The sequence below is a fragment of the Vanessa cardui genome, chromosome 25, assembly GCF_905220365.1.
Source record: "Vanessa cardui chromosome 25, ilVanCard2.1, whole genome shotgun sequence".
NCBI classification, from domain to species: Eukaryota; Metazoa; Arthropoda; class Insecta; order Lepidoptera; family Nymphalidae; genus Vanessa; species Vanessa cardui.
In genome coordinates, this window is record NC_061147.1 from 913,561 (window position 1) to 930,971 (window position 17,411).

General features: G+C 33.7%; 1 protein-coding gene across 2 annotated transcripts in view; it reads right to left on the minus strand.

Annotated features, from left to right (window-relative positions):
• LOC124540450 (ATP-binding cassette sub-family D member) overlaps positions 1-17,411 on the minus strand; it is an 88,462-nt gene that overhangs the window by 11,176 nt on the left and 59,875 nt on the right. For both annotated transcript variants that reach the window (XM_047118028.1, XM_047118029.1), the window contains 8 exons: positions 12,714-13,129; positions 5,205-5,330; positions 4,677-4,878; positions 4,145-4,376; positions 1,901-2,040; positions 1,426-1,598; positions 822-996; positions 477-583 (listed from right to left, as the gene is read on the minus strand). In XM_047118028.1, coding sequence (XP_046973984.1) covers positions 477-583; positions 822-996; positions 1,426-1,598; positions 1,901-2,040; positions 4,145-4,376; positions 4,677-4,878; positions 5,205-5,330; positions 12,714-12,872 — 1,314 coding nt within the window. In that variant the 5' untranslated portion in view covers positions 12,873-13,129. The remainder of the gene's footprint in view (positions 1-476; positions 584-821; positions 997-1,425; positions 1,599-1,900; positions 2,041-4,144; positions 4,377-4,676; positions 4,879-5,204; positions 5,331-12,713; positions 13,130-17,411) is intronic.

The following is a 17,411-nucleotide window of genomic DNA, read 5'->3' on the forward strand; positions in this document are numbered from 1 at the left end:
CATAGACAATGACAAGTGGTCACCATCGCCCATAGACAATGACAAGTGGTCACCATCGCCCATAGACAATGACAAGAGGTCACCATCGCCCCTAGACAATGACGCTGTAAGAAATATTAACTGTTCCTTACATCGTCAATGTGCCACCAACCTTGGGAACTAAGATGTTACGTCCCTTGTGCTTGTAGTTACACTGGCTCGCTCACCCTTCAAACCGGAACACAACAATACTGAGTACTGTTATTCGGCGGTGGAATAACTGATGAGTGGGTGGTACCTACCCAGACGGGCTTGCACAAAGCCCTACCAAGAAATCTACCTGATCTAAGGCACGTGCCACCATGAGCTTAAGGCATATTATATTGTCACTGAGGGCAAATTGTCAGTGTTAAAGAAGCGAAGTTGATATCACCAATTCCTAATGACCTACGTCTATTCTCTCGTCTGCATGTGATGCAGACGAGCAAATACAGTACCTTGTAACTGGACATGAGCCTCTCGATCGCATCGGCGGCCGAGTTAAGCAGGTTCCGAGACGTCGTCATATATTCTGTTCTAGCGCTGATACCCTCTCCCGCCGAGCCTGTAATAATATAAAGTACCATCATTCAGGATCCAGCTTAAAATAAACTAACATACAAAACATGAATAAGATATGAAACTATACAAAAACAAAGAACAAAAAAAAACTAACTTCAAAAGGTACGGTTATCAAAGAAATTTATTTCAATACATTAAAGATAATCTGTATGCCAAATATATATAGTATTTGGCATAAATTTAACAAATATTAAAATGATGCATTGATAAATACAACTCACTATCAATCCTCGTTCCGGTGAGGATGGGTAACGCCAGCATCACCATACCCGTGCCAGACCACACGTACTTCATGCAGAACTGCTCCAGCATCACGTACCACAGCTTCTTGTTAAAGACCGACGTCATCTGAGTCACCAGATCCTTATATGCTGACTGTAGTTGACCGAGTTCCACCTAGAAGAAGGGTTACCGTTTAAATTAGCATTAGTTATTAAAATTAACTAAATAAATAATTATTAACTTTATTTTCTAACGACCAGTATCACTAGGATTAAAAAACCCGGTAAATAAAATGAAGAATATTATGTAATTAAGGGGACCTAAGATATTCTTTTCTAATAGAAGCAAAGTAAAACTTGTAACTGTTTTAGAAGATTGTAGTTTCCAAAACGGCATCAACATCACGCTGTTCCATCCAATACTTGAAGGTTTTACGACGTTTTACTTCATCAACAAATGATGCATAAAATACACAATGAGCATGTAAAAATTCAAAAGAGCAATATTTCCAAGTCATATTTAATAGAGTTAAGACGCAAATTTCTACCATGCATGGCAAAAATGCATACATACTTAAACAATATACATTTTAAAAATTCTTACCTTATGGCCACCATAAAATGCGACTTCCTCAGCATGAGCTATAAGTCTTGAATGGACGTGTCTCAGGTTAGCCTTCATCCTCGCCTCCTCACCGGCCAGGGCTCCGAACCTTGGACTGAGTAGACGCAGCAGCTGACCAGTTAGGCAGATGACCACCGTCGACATACCGGGACCTGTGGAGTGTAGGTGAGGACGGATTAATTTAAAGAGTAATACTAATAGTCACAACGTGGACTATTAAAGGAATTTAATATGTGGCGTTTTAAGTTTGATATTTAAATTCTATAATTTAATTTGTACTATCTATAAAATCTTAAATCTTATTTAAAAAGAGTCCGAAGCCTAAGTCAAGATCTTGAGTCGTTTAAAGATTCAAATCTACAAAAAAATCGGAAAAATAACTGACTTGAGAAAAATTTAAATAAATAACATTGTGTATTTTCATGTCAAAAGAAGCTCGTTTGGTAATACTTACCTAAGAAAATATTTCCCTTCATTTTGCTGGAGTAACTGGCGAGGGTCAACACAATGAGAAGCAAATCGAAGCAAGGCTTCGTCAGCGAACTGTACAAGTGAGCGACTGATTGTGTGAACACTGATACGTCTTCTGTTAATCTGGAAATATCAATTAGATGGATAAGGTAAGGTTTCCAATGCAAAGGTTACTAAACTGCACTGATTGGTAATTTACAATTCAAAGTCAAAGTCAAAAGTCTTTATTCAATTATTGATCGTCAAAAATCTACCGGTTAGGAATTTAACACTCTTTTGGGCCCAGGTAATAAATTGCACGAATAGCAGTACAAAAATTATATTAATGTCAACTAATTACCCCAGAGTAGGATGCCATACGGCATTATACTGTGAAAGTGTATTGTCACACCACATTCATAGAAAGACTTTTTTCAATCAGAAATTACATGTATAATAAATTCAAATGAGGCTACCCATAACGTGTTTTTCAACATAAATTGTCTATTTCAATAGTTTAGTAGAATTAGCGCCAAAAGGTAGATTAGGTTTTGCCAAAAAATTTACGTAAAAATAGTTCTTTTATTGGATTGGATTAGTATGAAGACCAACCTCATCAGTATGATATCACAGTGTACAGTCTGTCACTCTGTCTACTCTTAGCGTTCAAGTTCAATTAATAGTAAATATGGATATGAGATAATGCTTACACTTCTTACATAACTTTGATCTTCATTCAAACCTCAAGTACTGGCTTTAACTTTTGGAATAACTTAGCATTACTCGTCAACACCATCAAAGTTGAAACGAGTTTGCTAATTAAATCGTCACCGTGTACCACCGATTTGATGGACTCGGACAATAAAGAGACTAGTTGTCACCCGCTGCTTCACTCGCGATTAAGGGTGTTGGTTGTCATGAGTTAGGTAAAACAGTGGCCTCTGTCTTTCCCTTGGAGTTGAAGCTTGCTTCACACTAAATTTCATCAAATTCGGGTCAATGGTTTGGTCATGAAAAAGCAACAGACAGACATAGTTACTATCACATTTATAATATTCCTATAGATTTGGTAACATACAAATAAAGTAGTAAAGTAAGTAAAGTAATAGCCTGTACATTTCCCACTGCTGAGATAAGGCCTCCTTTTCCATTAAGGAGAGGAATGCGGGTTGGTGGAATGCACATATGGCAGAATTTCGATGAAATTAGACACATGCGGGTTTCCTCACGATGTAAACGTACAAATGCCAAATTGTTTTGTAATTTAATAATACTGTTTGTTTCTTTTTTCATCTTTAACAATCAAATCGCCAATGATGTGGTGCCGTTATTTTTTACTTTTATTGATTTACGTTATTTTTAGTTAACGTATCATTTTTTGTTACTAATCACAGACGACGTTAGGATGACCATACGAAACTTTTTATTGGTCTCTACTCATTATAATGTTGATCGCTACAGGTCTTTCGTAGTTATTTCGTCTTTTGCTCTCTAAAGGAATTGGGGAATTAAAAAAAAATCTGACACCATAAATGTCCAAGACCATTCGTCGATATCAATAACATAGTGGAAAAAAATCTTTTAATAGATACAAGCATAAATGAAAGTATTGAAAACTTAACTAAGAAAGTTTGACTTTCACTATTATAAGAGGGAAATAACCAGAGCGCATACTTTGGCACAACATTCTATACTAATGGAGCTTTCATATTATATCATATTTTTAGGCAATTATTAGTTGCTAAATGAATAAGTAGTATCATAAGTAGTATCAGAATCTCAATTTAACGAAGCATTGAAATAAATATATATTATTATCAGGATAAAATTTTTGGTAAAGAAGAAAATACCAAATGCCAATCGTTACCCTAATTTTGTATTTTGATGCCTGTATATGTCAATTGCCTCGTTTGTCTTGACAAAATTAAATTCATTATCTTATGCCAAGCAAGTCTCAATAGCAAAACCATTTTCGAAAATTTCCGGAATATAGTAAATTCTCCTATTTCAGAAATCACGTAGAGCTGTTGTTCTAGGCTTGAATTTACTCTAAATTTTAATTATCAATAATCCAATTTGTCACAATCGGAAAAAGAGTATATCTGCGTTTGGACATTCATTAGTCTATTAACTATCTCCATCGTTTTTAGTCATCGTAAAAATAGAAGACATCATCATATCACTGTGTAGATTATAATACGATACTACAACAGACCAAAAGTAGAATTGTGATGATCAGTTTACGTACCTATGATCCGCATTTTCTATTCTAGCATCAAGATTGGCCACTCTGTAGTAGGTTTGATTCTTGAAGTACAGCTCGTAGGCGTGATTCACGAGACGTGTTCTGAAGGCGAGTGCCAGTCTACTCTCGAGGTATCTGATCATGGAGTTTATGAAGGTCGCTGGTATTGCGATACCAAACCACTGTATGAGGAGAGCGGAGAACGCACGTAAGTCCTTTTGGACTATGTGTTTTACTGGAACGAGATTACAAAATGTAAACAAAAATATAGTTACATCAATAGAAAAAAACTATATGAATTGGATTGTAAATTAATAGTTTGGTTCACCAGTTTTTCCACTACAGTATTATGAAAGTCAAAATAATTAGGACAAAAATAAAATAGCAGTGCCAGCAGTATCAGTAAAATTAGTATTTTTGTAAATTGAGTCTTAAGTTTATAGAGTTAAAGTATAATTAAATAAAAAACACTTAATAAATTACAGTCCAAATAAAATTTATTAAGCATAAATCTAGTATCATTATGATAACTCACCAATAGAACCTTCCAAGGATGCAACATATATCGACAGGAAGGTCCTGGAAAAGAGGCAGACGGTATGTGCAGACAGCAGTGCAACTTCATGGCTGCGGAACCCTGGAACCATGATCTTTGCGAGACTAACCAGCTGTCTGAGGAACTCCAAGTTGAGGCCCGGTACGTGCTCCTCGACAGATTGTGTTTCATCAGCATCTTCCTGAAATGTATAAACGGAACTCTCTGTAATTATTTCACTTTCTAGGATGTGGAGTGTTTTTGTCTTCGAGCTGGTGTCAATATTTTCCTCCAATATACGCTCAATATTGATACTACTTACTTTGAAATTTAATGAAAATGGATTATAATAAATAAGGTTGTAACACATATGCATAAAGCGTTGTGTAATCAGCTACAAAACCTTCTCCTCAAATGGAGGGCATGTCATAGCCCAGCAGTGGGTCATTTACAAATGGAATAGGAGCAAAACTAGACACGTTCTTTTTCTTTTGTTTTATCAAAAGTTCCTTATAACATGTAACTTACAATGTTTTGCTTGTTGTCTGTGTCCGCATCCCCCCTACAAAGGGCGCACTGCTCGGCCCCACAGCGCCCACCACACGTCTGCGTCCCACCATTCTCCACTGGTTGAAGCTGACCGTTCTTTGCGATCTGAAATAAATGGCCATATACATCATTTAAACAATTACAGAAGAACTACTATGACATTTATATACGGATATTTAAAAACGACAGCAAATATTTTACGTAAAATTAATTAATACTCTGTACGGAAAATCTGAATCAGGAAGCAATACAGGATTGCTTTTTGACCTTGAGTAATCGACGATAAAATATTTCATGCTCTAAAAGAGGAGAAAAAATATGCAAATATATTTATTGTATAGCTAGTTGGTTTTAGGGTTTCGTCGAGCGCGTCTGAGTTGGTACTATCCACAGGTATGATGCTCTATGAAGAGAAATTCTCGGTTTAAAGGATAAGTCTGCCAGTGTCAATTCAGGCACAAGGGTCATCATCGTTCCCAAGCTTACATATATGTTTACAGCGCCCACTTGTGAGCGTTGCTGACTACTTAACATTAGGTGACCCACTTGCCCATTTACTTATAGGAAAAGAGTATTTATAGTAACATGTTTGTAACTTTCATTTATAACATACTTGCTACAAACGTAATATCTCTTCAAATACTATACGATACGAATTACACTAAAATATTCTCCGTACTCAAATATATATTAACTTAACAGTCTCAAACGTATTTAATGTGATACAACGCCATCTATTGGCGAATCGGAAGATATTGAATAATAATAAAACCTCCTTAGTGATAAAATATAATTTATTTTTTTCAAATAGGGTATTGTACTCCTATGTATTGTCTCTCCTCGATGTCAAATTCAACAAAATTTTAAAAATAACTTCTTTACATAAAAAACACAACGTATATTTATGTCTTCTTGTATATACGTGTAAGATACAGTTACTTATTAGAAAGAGCCTGCTAATGGAACCGCTAATTATTAAAGACACATAGACGGCACTCGCCCACTTCACAGCACTAAACAAAAACTCTTGCGCATGTTTCTTTAGATAAAGGATATCTGGGCGAAAATTCTACAAACACACTGTGAAGTGCCCGTAATCAAATCGAAACAGCAAAACAAGGCCAAAGACAGTATGGTATTCTTGTATTATTATATTTTGAAGTAGGAATAAACATAAACAAAATTTATGCGAATTGCTAATAACTCATCCATTTTGTGCATACCTATCTTATTACAGTTATTAATTAAGGGATATTTACCGTTACCTTTAAATTTTATAATATACCCCATTAATTTTAAATTTTATAATATATCTTGATTATTAAACTTAGCTACTGATATCCACTTTAATTTCATTTCCAAATTCCGATAACAATTTCATCGATGTACAAAACGGCATTTTTTTGCAAATCCATAGCTTTTTTCTACTACTAGCTTTTATTTTTTATTAATTTAATTCAATTTTTATATTTATGGCTAATCATAAATTAATCAAGCTCTGTATCCGATTATCAATCATAAATTAGTCAATTTGCTGTCAAATGTTGTTTATTTGACTTTTCTCCTCCAACCGTAGAAATACAGTAGAATAAAGTATGTGTAAACATATAGGCGTTGTAGACCCAATTATACTAATTTATATATGTAACGATACGTTGGCGAATCTGTTTCATATCGACTTTATGAAAGTTGCACTAAATTGTTTATGTACCTTTATTAGTTTATTGGATTAGAAATGAAACTTAAAAACGGAATGGTGTCAAGGTTTGAACACGCAGTCTTCGGTTAACTTATGTTTTAGCCACTGGACCATTAGGGTTTAAATTAAAAATAACCACGCACCAGCTATCTATATTTCACTTTTAACAAAACTCAAAACAGGCATAAAACGTTCTTTGTTTATATAAACACATTAGCGCTTGGAAATAAAAAAGGCAAATTTTAGTGGTATGCGAGCCGAGGTCGGCCCTCACGTAATGCTCTCGTAACGAGACACGTAACCGCTAGCTGTATTCATACAGACGTCATAATTACAAATATTTATATGTTTTATTGCCTTAATGTAAATAAAATTGCGATTTTTTGTTAATTGCCACTTTATAAGCTAACAGATGGCCACTTTGATTGATATATTTAAGTATTTAAAAAAGATTTTTCTTAAATGTTATTTAAACTTTTTATAACGATTAGAAATACAACTGGCTAGAACAAATTAAAAAAAAAAAAACAAAAGCGCGCGAAACTAAATTAAACCGCCATTAATTTTTCTGTTTGACGCGGATGGAATGTCGATTTTGTCGCGACTTGTAATTTGTTGAAAAGTGTTCATTGTGCTTTATTTTGGACTTGTGAGCTTAACTGAGTAAGTTTACTTCAATATGTATGGTTTGGTGATTTATTTATGTTTATTATCAGGCAACGAATTAAGCACAATAAACGTATATTCCTGTTATTATACACACACAAAACTCGGCGGGTATGATGGCATAAAACAGCATCATCCCGTACGGAGTCTTTTAATAAAATAACAATAACAGCCTTTCAATTTCCCACTGTTGGACTAAGGCCTACTCTCCCGTTGAGAAGAAGGATTGGAACGTATATCGCTTAATTTATTGCAAACTTAATTAATTTCTATGAAATGTGATACATGCAGGTTTCGTCACAATGTTTTCCTTCACTGCTGAGCACGAGATTAATTATAAACACAAATTAAGCACATGAATATTCAGTGCTAGCCTGGGTTTGATCCCGCAATCATTTGTTAAGATGTACGCGTTCTAACCACTGGGCCATCTCGGCTCTAGGAGTCTTAGCTAGATTTTGTTATAGCTATATATATCATATAATAAAAACAGCGGATTTAATATTACGAAACCAAAAAACTGTTACAAATGATCTGTCATTATAATTACATCTAACGTAATGCTGCGATCATCTCGTTTCTTAACTTAACCTTTACGCACAACATATATTCGACCGACTTAGTCGAATAAACAAATATTACATAAAATACATCCGGGACAGCGATTTGCATAAATCTCGATATAAAAATCTAAGGCATTGTATATAATATTATATAACAAGGTGAAATTTTGCAACTGTTTTTTAAAATTTCATAATCATTATCAAATAGGCTTAACAAGCTATTTAAACATTTTTACACAACTTTTTTTAAATGTAACATTAGTTCGGAATCTAAATTTTACCGAGAGAGGTAAGAAACTCAGTAGTTACTCTTTTCCAACATTTAAACTACAACGTAACATCAATTAAATACCTAGCTCCACGCTTTTTTATCATATACATAATCTCGTGTTGAATAATACATAATTATGTATTTATTAATGTTTTTTAACAAACGATTTGAATTTATGAATGGGACAAGTTAATTAAAAAAAGTGTAACTACTGAGTTTCTTGCCGGTTCTTCTAGGTAGAATCTACTTTCCGAACCGGTGGTAGCTTCACTTAATTGTTAAATGACGTTTTAAAAGTGCTTGTAAAAGCCTACTTGAATAAAGTTTATTTTGATTTCATTTGATTTGAATTTTAGTGATATGATCATCACTACATAGTATAAAAAAGAGTCGCTTTTTCTGTCCCTACATTCCTATGTATGCTCAAATCTTTAAAACTACGCAACGGATTTTGATTCGGTTTTATTTAATAGATAAAGTGATTCCAGAAGAAGTTTTCATATAAAATAAATGGACAATTTAGTAAAGAAATACTGATAATTTAAGAAGTTTCTACTGTGACGTCATATCATTACACCAGTGCGAAGCCGGGCGGGTCGCTAGTTTTAATACAATTATATATCTATCTTAACATTCAACATATAATTTTCTTATGAGCGAGACAAGCACTTGTTAGGCTTCCTGCCTGCCTGGCTTAGAGGCTACGGTTTATATCCACGTATTCAAAGACGTTGTAAAACTATTTTTTCGTTTAAATTCACACCATAATTTTTTTATCTAAATTTACATTTTGGTATAACATTTAAGTTTTCCTTGTTCGATTGTATATTTATATATAATATTTATTTTATTTAACACACATAACATAATAGCGTGACAACGTGACGCGTGTAGAGTTTGTATCTTAGAAGATCAAAAACACATAAACCTCTCAAAATGAAGGATAGCCAACCAGCGAATACCATCCAGAGCAGACCAGGAAGCCAGAAAATTACGACCAATGACTTAAAAGGGAAACAACAAGGGTAGAATCCAGAAGACAATTAATAATACAATGGTAAAAAAAGTATACTATTCGATGCAAGATTTTATAGATGATAAAAAAGCGTGGAGTTAATACCCGTTGACTTCCAAGCAGGATATATTATTTGAGATTATCCTGAATTATCGATTGCGATTATAACATGCACATTAAAATGCTTTCTGATTATTTGTGCAAATCTGCCTGTGTAAGTACTACTCACATTTAACCGCTAAATAGCTACACTGATGTCGACCTACAACTTGTGTTTCGGTTTGAAGGCGGAGTGAGGAAGTGTAACTATAGGTACAAAGGATTATTACACTATAAGGAATGATTAATATTTCTATAAATAACAATTTATTTTAGTTGTTAAACACATCACATTAAAAAAGTTTTTTCCAGTCTTAATCGTCATCATTATCATTAAAAAGGATAAAGCAACGCTTACCGCTATGTGTGTCCCTATGTATGCTTAGATCTTTCTACTCACACAACGGAGTTTGAAGCGGTTTTTATAATAGATATATTGGTTCAAGAGGAAGGTTTATATGTATTACACATGTACCAAAAAGTAGAGAATGACTGAAAATATTGTAAGACATTCTGGAGTGTATTTAGTATCAGCATTGCAACGAAACGAAGCCGGGGCGGGACACTAGTATGACATAAGAAAATTTAAACTCAACTCAATCAAAGTAATATAAATAAACACCAAAGGTCGAACATAGCGCCAAAAAATATCTTAAATGGTCAAAAAACAATTTAATCATAATCAAAGTCGCATTAACATAATAATGTAATATATCATACAATGTTATATCTTATGTATAATTTAAAATAACCGAATAATTTCACATAGTAATAAAAAAAGTCATCGTTTATTTTATTGATATGATAATCAAATTTATTAAAAACAATTTTAAAATTGCAACTCTCGAGAAATATTTAATAAAACGAGTTTATATTGTTTAAAGGTCTTGTTTTCAGAACTAGCTGCATACCCCGACTTCACTCAACTATATAACAGATTCTAACATCATCTAACATTTATTTTTGGTGAAAAAGTAACTCAAATATTACTTAGCGCATGCAACAGAAGCTCTCAAAATAAATAATTTTACTCCGTTTTTACAGCATTTCAAATCAAAATATACTTTATTCAAGTAGGTTTTTACAAGCACTTTTGAATCATCATTTATCAACAATATTTAGTGAAGCCGGTTCACCATCGTTTCGTAAAGTAGATTCTAACAACAAGAACTAGCAAAAAAATCAATAGTTACTCTTTTTCAACAAAAATACAGTCATGTTATATAAATACAATACATATATGTATGTAATAAACTCCGCCTTCCAGACAACAACTTTTAATTCCACAATTTTTATAGTTTGTTTCATCTTTTATTGAAATAATTTCTCATCGATACTCCGCTCCTGATACTCATGACGGTATTAGTATAGCCTTCCTCCATAAAATGGGTTATCTAACACTGTTTTTTTTTTCAAATCAGACCAGTATTTCCTAAGATTAGCACGTTCAAACAAGCAATCTTCTTCAGATTTAAAATATTAGTACAGATTCCGTTTCACACAAACATACACAACGGCCTGGCCTGTTAAAACTAGACAACCTCGAAATATTGATATCTTCAAACGTTTACATATAACGACTTAGGATTTTTAGAATTAGTAAAAAGACGAGTCTCGTGAAATAGACATTCGTAGATAATGTCGAAATATCGAGCTATTTAATAACTGTACTAATAAAAATAACCTTGTCAAATTAAAATCTTATACAGTAATAACACTTTTTCGGCATGTAAACAACCGCCGTACATCCAAAATAAAACCTAATAAATGATGTCCCCCAAAGCGACGACTACAATTTTAAAGATAAGCCAACTTGGTGGTAGAGCTTTATGCAAACTCATCTGATTGGGAGGTGCAACACTGTCTAATTCTAAGAGTTGTTACAAGGGTGTTTTTAATCCGAGTTCCGGCGAGTGAGCCAGTGTAAATGACCCATAAGGGACATAATAGTTTCATTTCAGGTCAATAACAATGACCAGTGCCAGCCAGTACCCCTGACTATCATTCAACAGTATAAAAAAACTCACTTATCGCTGTCCCTATGTATCCTTAAACCTTTAAAATGACACAACGGATTTTGATGCGGTTTTTTCAATAGATTGAGTGGTTCAAGAGTTACTGATAATTTAGACATTATCTACTATATTTAAAATCAGCATTGTACCCGAAGCTAGGTTGGGTCTTTGTGATAAAAAAAAACCGGGATTCGAACGAAAACCTCTGAGGTATCAAATTTGTTCAAGTCTCGTTGTAAATATTTTCTATTTCTCGTTTCACGACCGTGACCTTTACAGCATCGTTAAAGAATTCTCACATATTCATATTAGAATTAATTATTTACTAAAATATAAGTGTAAGTTAAGCATTTACATAATTTATTATACAGTGTATTTATACATTATTATAATAGTTTTTCTCAGGCCGTATATAACGAGGTCTAAGCTTCAAACCCCGGCTTGTAATGGGTTTAGAATTAGGGCGAATACTCAGTACGAGCCTGTAGTCATCACAATTTGGAAAGACCAAAATGTTATATTATAAATCGGCAAACAAAATCAATAATGCTTACAAAATATTCACGTTTCCCTATCTTTATTATAATTTTTTTTAACAATTTTAATTTAACTGTGACTATTGTTAGAACAACCGGTGTAACTGTTAATCTATACATAGTATAAAACAAACTCGCTAATCGTTGTGTGTCCCTATGTATGCTTAGATCTTTAACATTAACTTCTTGTTAATGTTAAAGATTCTTGTGATCTTGAACAACCGATTTTGATGCGGCTTTTTATAATATATAGATTGATTCAGAGGAAGGTTTATATGTACAATACATGTACGAATACATTTTGACGACCTCTATGGTCGAGTGGTGTGTACACCGGTTTTCATAGGTACGCCACTCTGAGGTCCCGGGTTCGATTTCCGGCCGAGTCGATGTAGAAGGTTTATTAGTTTTCTATGTCGTCTTAGGTCTGGGTGTTTGTGCTACCGTCGTTATTTCTGATTATCCATAACACAAGTGCTTTTTCACATTGGGATCAGAGTAATGTATGTCATGTTGTCCAATATTTATATTTAATATTTATAAATGAAAAATATAGTAGAGAAATTTTAGTATTAATTAATATCTAATATTAATTAATTATCTAAGTATAGATTTCAATCTCACCTTGTAATTATTATTATTATTGCACGGTGGGGTCTGCTTCTTCTCCCTGGTTCCGTAGACCGCACACGCCGCTAGTGCGACCCCCACGCCCACTCCCACGGCTATAGTGGGCTGGACTCTAAACGCTTGCTCCCTTATCTTTGTCAATATAGCCGGCATTTTGATTTATTTTTATCTTATTATTTTTATAAGAGTTTATTTTTAAGCTATACTTTTTATACAATTATGTACTATATTTGAGCGTTTTTTTATTGTTTTTTTTATAATTTATTATAATAAAGAGATCGTATTCATACGTATTGTATTTGATCACAGACTGTCGGAACTGGTTAGACTTTTTTTTTTATTTAAATAATTATATTTATTTAATCTGTTACGTTGTTGTCAACTGCACGTGTTCTGTCGCCTCCATTTTTCTGAAACGAAAAAAAACTTAATTAAAAACTAGATCAAACATGTGATACGTAAGATTATATTTCTAGATTAAACTAGATTTAACCGGATACACGCTACGCGTTACTAGTTAGATTCGGGTTTTTTCTAGGAAATAGGATAAGACGAGCTCTTTTTGCTAAAATGGATATGACGCCCCAAAAAAGCACATTTTTCTTTCATAGACGAACATTATTAATTTTTGTATTATGTATAGTACGACACAACTTAGATGTAGCATCGGCAAATTTATAAAACCGATCACATCCGAATTGAGTACGCTAGCCCAAATTATCAATATTTATTTCTCATGCGAATATGATCTTTACAAACGTAATAACTTGTAATATCATATGACCTAATATATTCGCCAATTTGACACGTCGATTTACATGAACTTGCTTACTCTGACGCGAGAATATATAGCGACGAATGGCGTCGAATGACGCGATAGGGAGCTATTTCTATTGGTCGTGTAAATCGGCAGTAATCGGTTATATTTTCATTCCATCGCATATTCCGATGCTATATCTAATTTGTGTCGTACTATACGTATGTTTATCTAGAAGAGTCGATATTGCTCATTTGTTAGAACACGTCAACCAAAGTTCTTAATTAAAAGAACTAGCTGTCATCCCCGGCATCGCTAGCATTTTACGGGTTGATTGTTATGTTTCAGGCGAAAATAGTAGCCTATGTCCTTCATTGGAGCTCATATTGCTTCACATCAAATCTCATCAAATTCGGTTCATTGGTTTGACAGCGAACAAACGACAGACAGAGTTACTTTGACATTTACAATTAGTATTTTTTTATGGTATAGGTTGGCGACGAGCATATGGGCCACCTGATGGTAAGTGGTCACCATCGCCCATAGACAATGACGGTGTAAGAAATATTAACTATTCCTTACATCGTCAATGTGCCACCAACCTTGGGAACTAAGATGTTATGTCCCTTGTGCCTGTAGTTACACTGGCGGTATAGATTAATCTCATCACAAACACTGAGAGAAAGTCTTCACGTGCGAGACTAAGTTCTACAGCCAATTCGAATTACAGCAAAGTATTGGAATAAGAAAACACATAATATATAACACAAAAGGATTTTCTACGTAGTTAAAAATAAGTATATTTTATTGTATTTAATTTAAACTAAGAAATCGTCCCAGCTTCGCCTTCAAAATAAGAATATACGACGTTTATATAATCGGACAAATTGAGGACGAAATAAATCTTGTTTTAACTATCCCTAACGATACAGTACGGTTCACAAGTTAATAAGTATTCTAGAAACGTTCGGATAATACATTTTTATTTTATATGTTTAGATTAAATCATGAAACTTATTTGTGTACACTTATATTGCATTTTCATTTCAACTAATTCAACATTTAGTTTATAACTACATATAAAATAAAGTCCTCTTATCTCATCTGTATGTGATAACTCAAAAGAAAACGGATTCTATAAGGTTTTTAGAAATGGACGAAGTGATTCAAGAAGGTTTAGGTGTATAACAACAGCCTGTAAATTCCCACTGCTGAGCTAAGGCCTCCTCTCCCTTTGAGGAGAAGGTTGGAACATATTCCACCACGCTGTTCCAATGCGGGTTGGTGGAATACACATGTGGCATAATTTCTATGAAATTTGTCACATGCAGGTTTCCTCACGATGTTTTCCTTCACCGCTGAGCACGAGATGAATTATAAAGACAAATTAAGCACATGAATCAGCGGTGCTTGCCTGGGCTTGAACCCGTAATCATCGGTTAAGATGTAGGCTTTCTAACCACTGGGCCATCTCGACTCATACTTAGGTGTATAATTCTCATTAATGATGATATTTATTGGATTTTTCAAAAAAATATGCTGACCTGATATCGTTACATAGTATAAAACAAAGTCGCTTACCGCTGTCTATCCATATGTATGCTTAGATATTTAAAATTACGCAATGGATTTTGATGCGATTTTTTTAATAGATAGAGTGATTCGAGAGGAAGCTTTTTGTATGTAATATGGACAATACAGTAAAGTAACACTGATAATTTTGGAAGATTCTACTGTCGTGTCATAGGCATATGCATCCGGGCGAAGCCGGGGCGGGGCGCTAGCTGTGATATAAATGTTTTGCCTTGCGAAGTCATGCCCAGTGGGTAGTACTAAATAAATTCGAAAAAAACAAAACAACGCGTGGGAATATTGTTTTTATTATGCTTACATTGTATACCTTATCTTAATCTACGTTAAAAAAAAATCATATAATCTAATATGTCAAAAAACTAATAACAAGGTACAAAATGTAAATTAATAATTAATTCGGATGTATTTTTTTATGAGATACAATGAAGAGATTCGTTTTGTTTTCGTAATTATGGAACTGAGTAAGTCATGTTCATACTACATGTTCAAACTCAAACTCAAACTCAAATAACTTTATTCAATATGGAAGCATTACACTTTCTTATTGATGGTCAATTGAAACACTAACAGCTCAGTTCCAAAGTATAATATATAGAATATATTGCGAGTTACCAGTAATATATCAGTATTCTAAGATAGTACAAATCACGTGCCAAATTTAATGGCTAAAATTCGGTACATTCTTGAATTCGAAAGTTTTAATTTTGGGTCTGGCAAAAGCTTTTCTGTCGTAGCACAAGATTTCGAATTTCAGTGTTTTAACGACCATGCCTTGAGATGTACATATTTAGAGCCTTTATCTATCGTGTCTGATTGTTATGTCATGATATATTGGGCTTTAAAATATTCCCTGCGCAGTTGGTTCAACTACAATGAAAACGATTAAGACATCTTAACTAATATTGTAAATACTTTGTGGCTTTGTGCAAGCCCGTCTGGTTACCTTCCACTTATCAGATATTCTACCGCTAAACAGCAATACTTAGTATTGTAGTGTTCCAGTTTGATTAGTAGGCAACGGCAATGCAACTACCAACACAGGGAAGATACCATCTTAGTTCCTAAGACTGGCTGCACATTAGCGTTGACTAATTACCATCAGGTGAACTATTTGTACGTTCTTCTACCTATTGCCACAAAAAACGATTCTATAATATGTACCAAAAAATAATACAAAATGTATCCTCGTTCAAAACGCTCTATTACGAGTGCTATTCTAATATTCTTGTTCATAAACTCACTTCGTTTTTCACTCATGAAATTGAAGAAAACTTGCTAAATACGCCATATTTATATTTATTTCCGTGCATGTTTTCTCTAAACCCACCAACCTGCATCATTGGAATATGCTCCTAACGTTCTCCGCAAAGGGAAATGGTGCCTTAACCCAACATTGGGAAATTTACAGGCTATACATGTTGCTGTATCTCTAAATGTCATAATCATCAGTTGATGAATTAGTGACATTTCACGATCGTGTCCATCGGTGAGTGTCGAGCTTAATATAGAATAGCTATATAATACATGGCTTTACAAAACTTCCCTTTATGCATATTCTCTAACTTATGACGTAACGAAACGAGACTAACTTGTTCATTATAATGTGTAGGCTTTTTCTTTTAGTATTATTGTCAAAGTCAACGTCAAAATTTTGGGTTTTTTGTAAGAACCCGAGAACAATTGCAAGCTTATGAATATACTGTGAGGCAATTAACCTATAGACCTTTACAATTTTACATAAACACGCAGCGATAGTACCGATGTCACAAAAATGATGTTATTTAACATTTTTCTTTTCATGACACTTATATTTCCTTAAACTTTGATGTCACGAGCAACAAAAAAAACAATTGCAAGGAAGAAAAACAAAACAGTCGGAAACAACGGTATGATAAAAAGAATCAAAGAAGTACAGGCAGCAGAACAATAATGACGTCACTGTTTGTTGTTTACTTAACGAACTTCGCTCTTTTATCACAATTCGCTTTGAGACAAAATACTAATTTCGCATATACATATATAGAATATCAACTATGTGTACACATATAATAATAATATTAAATAAATGATTTAGCGCTGTATCTGAACATGACGACGTAAATTATGAATAATTCTTTGTTTATTATATTAGTACTCATTACAGTAGTATAGTAGTTACTCATTTAGTTTGGTTTTGCAAGGTGTACAACAAATATTTAAAAAAAACTAAATTCTAACTATTTTTTTATGGTATAGGTTGGCGGACGAGCATATGGGCCACTTGATGGTAAGTGGTCACCATCGCCCATAAACAATGACGCTGTAGGAAATATTAACTACTCCTTACATCGTCAATGTGCCAC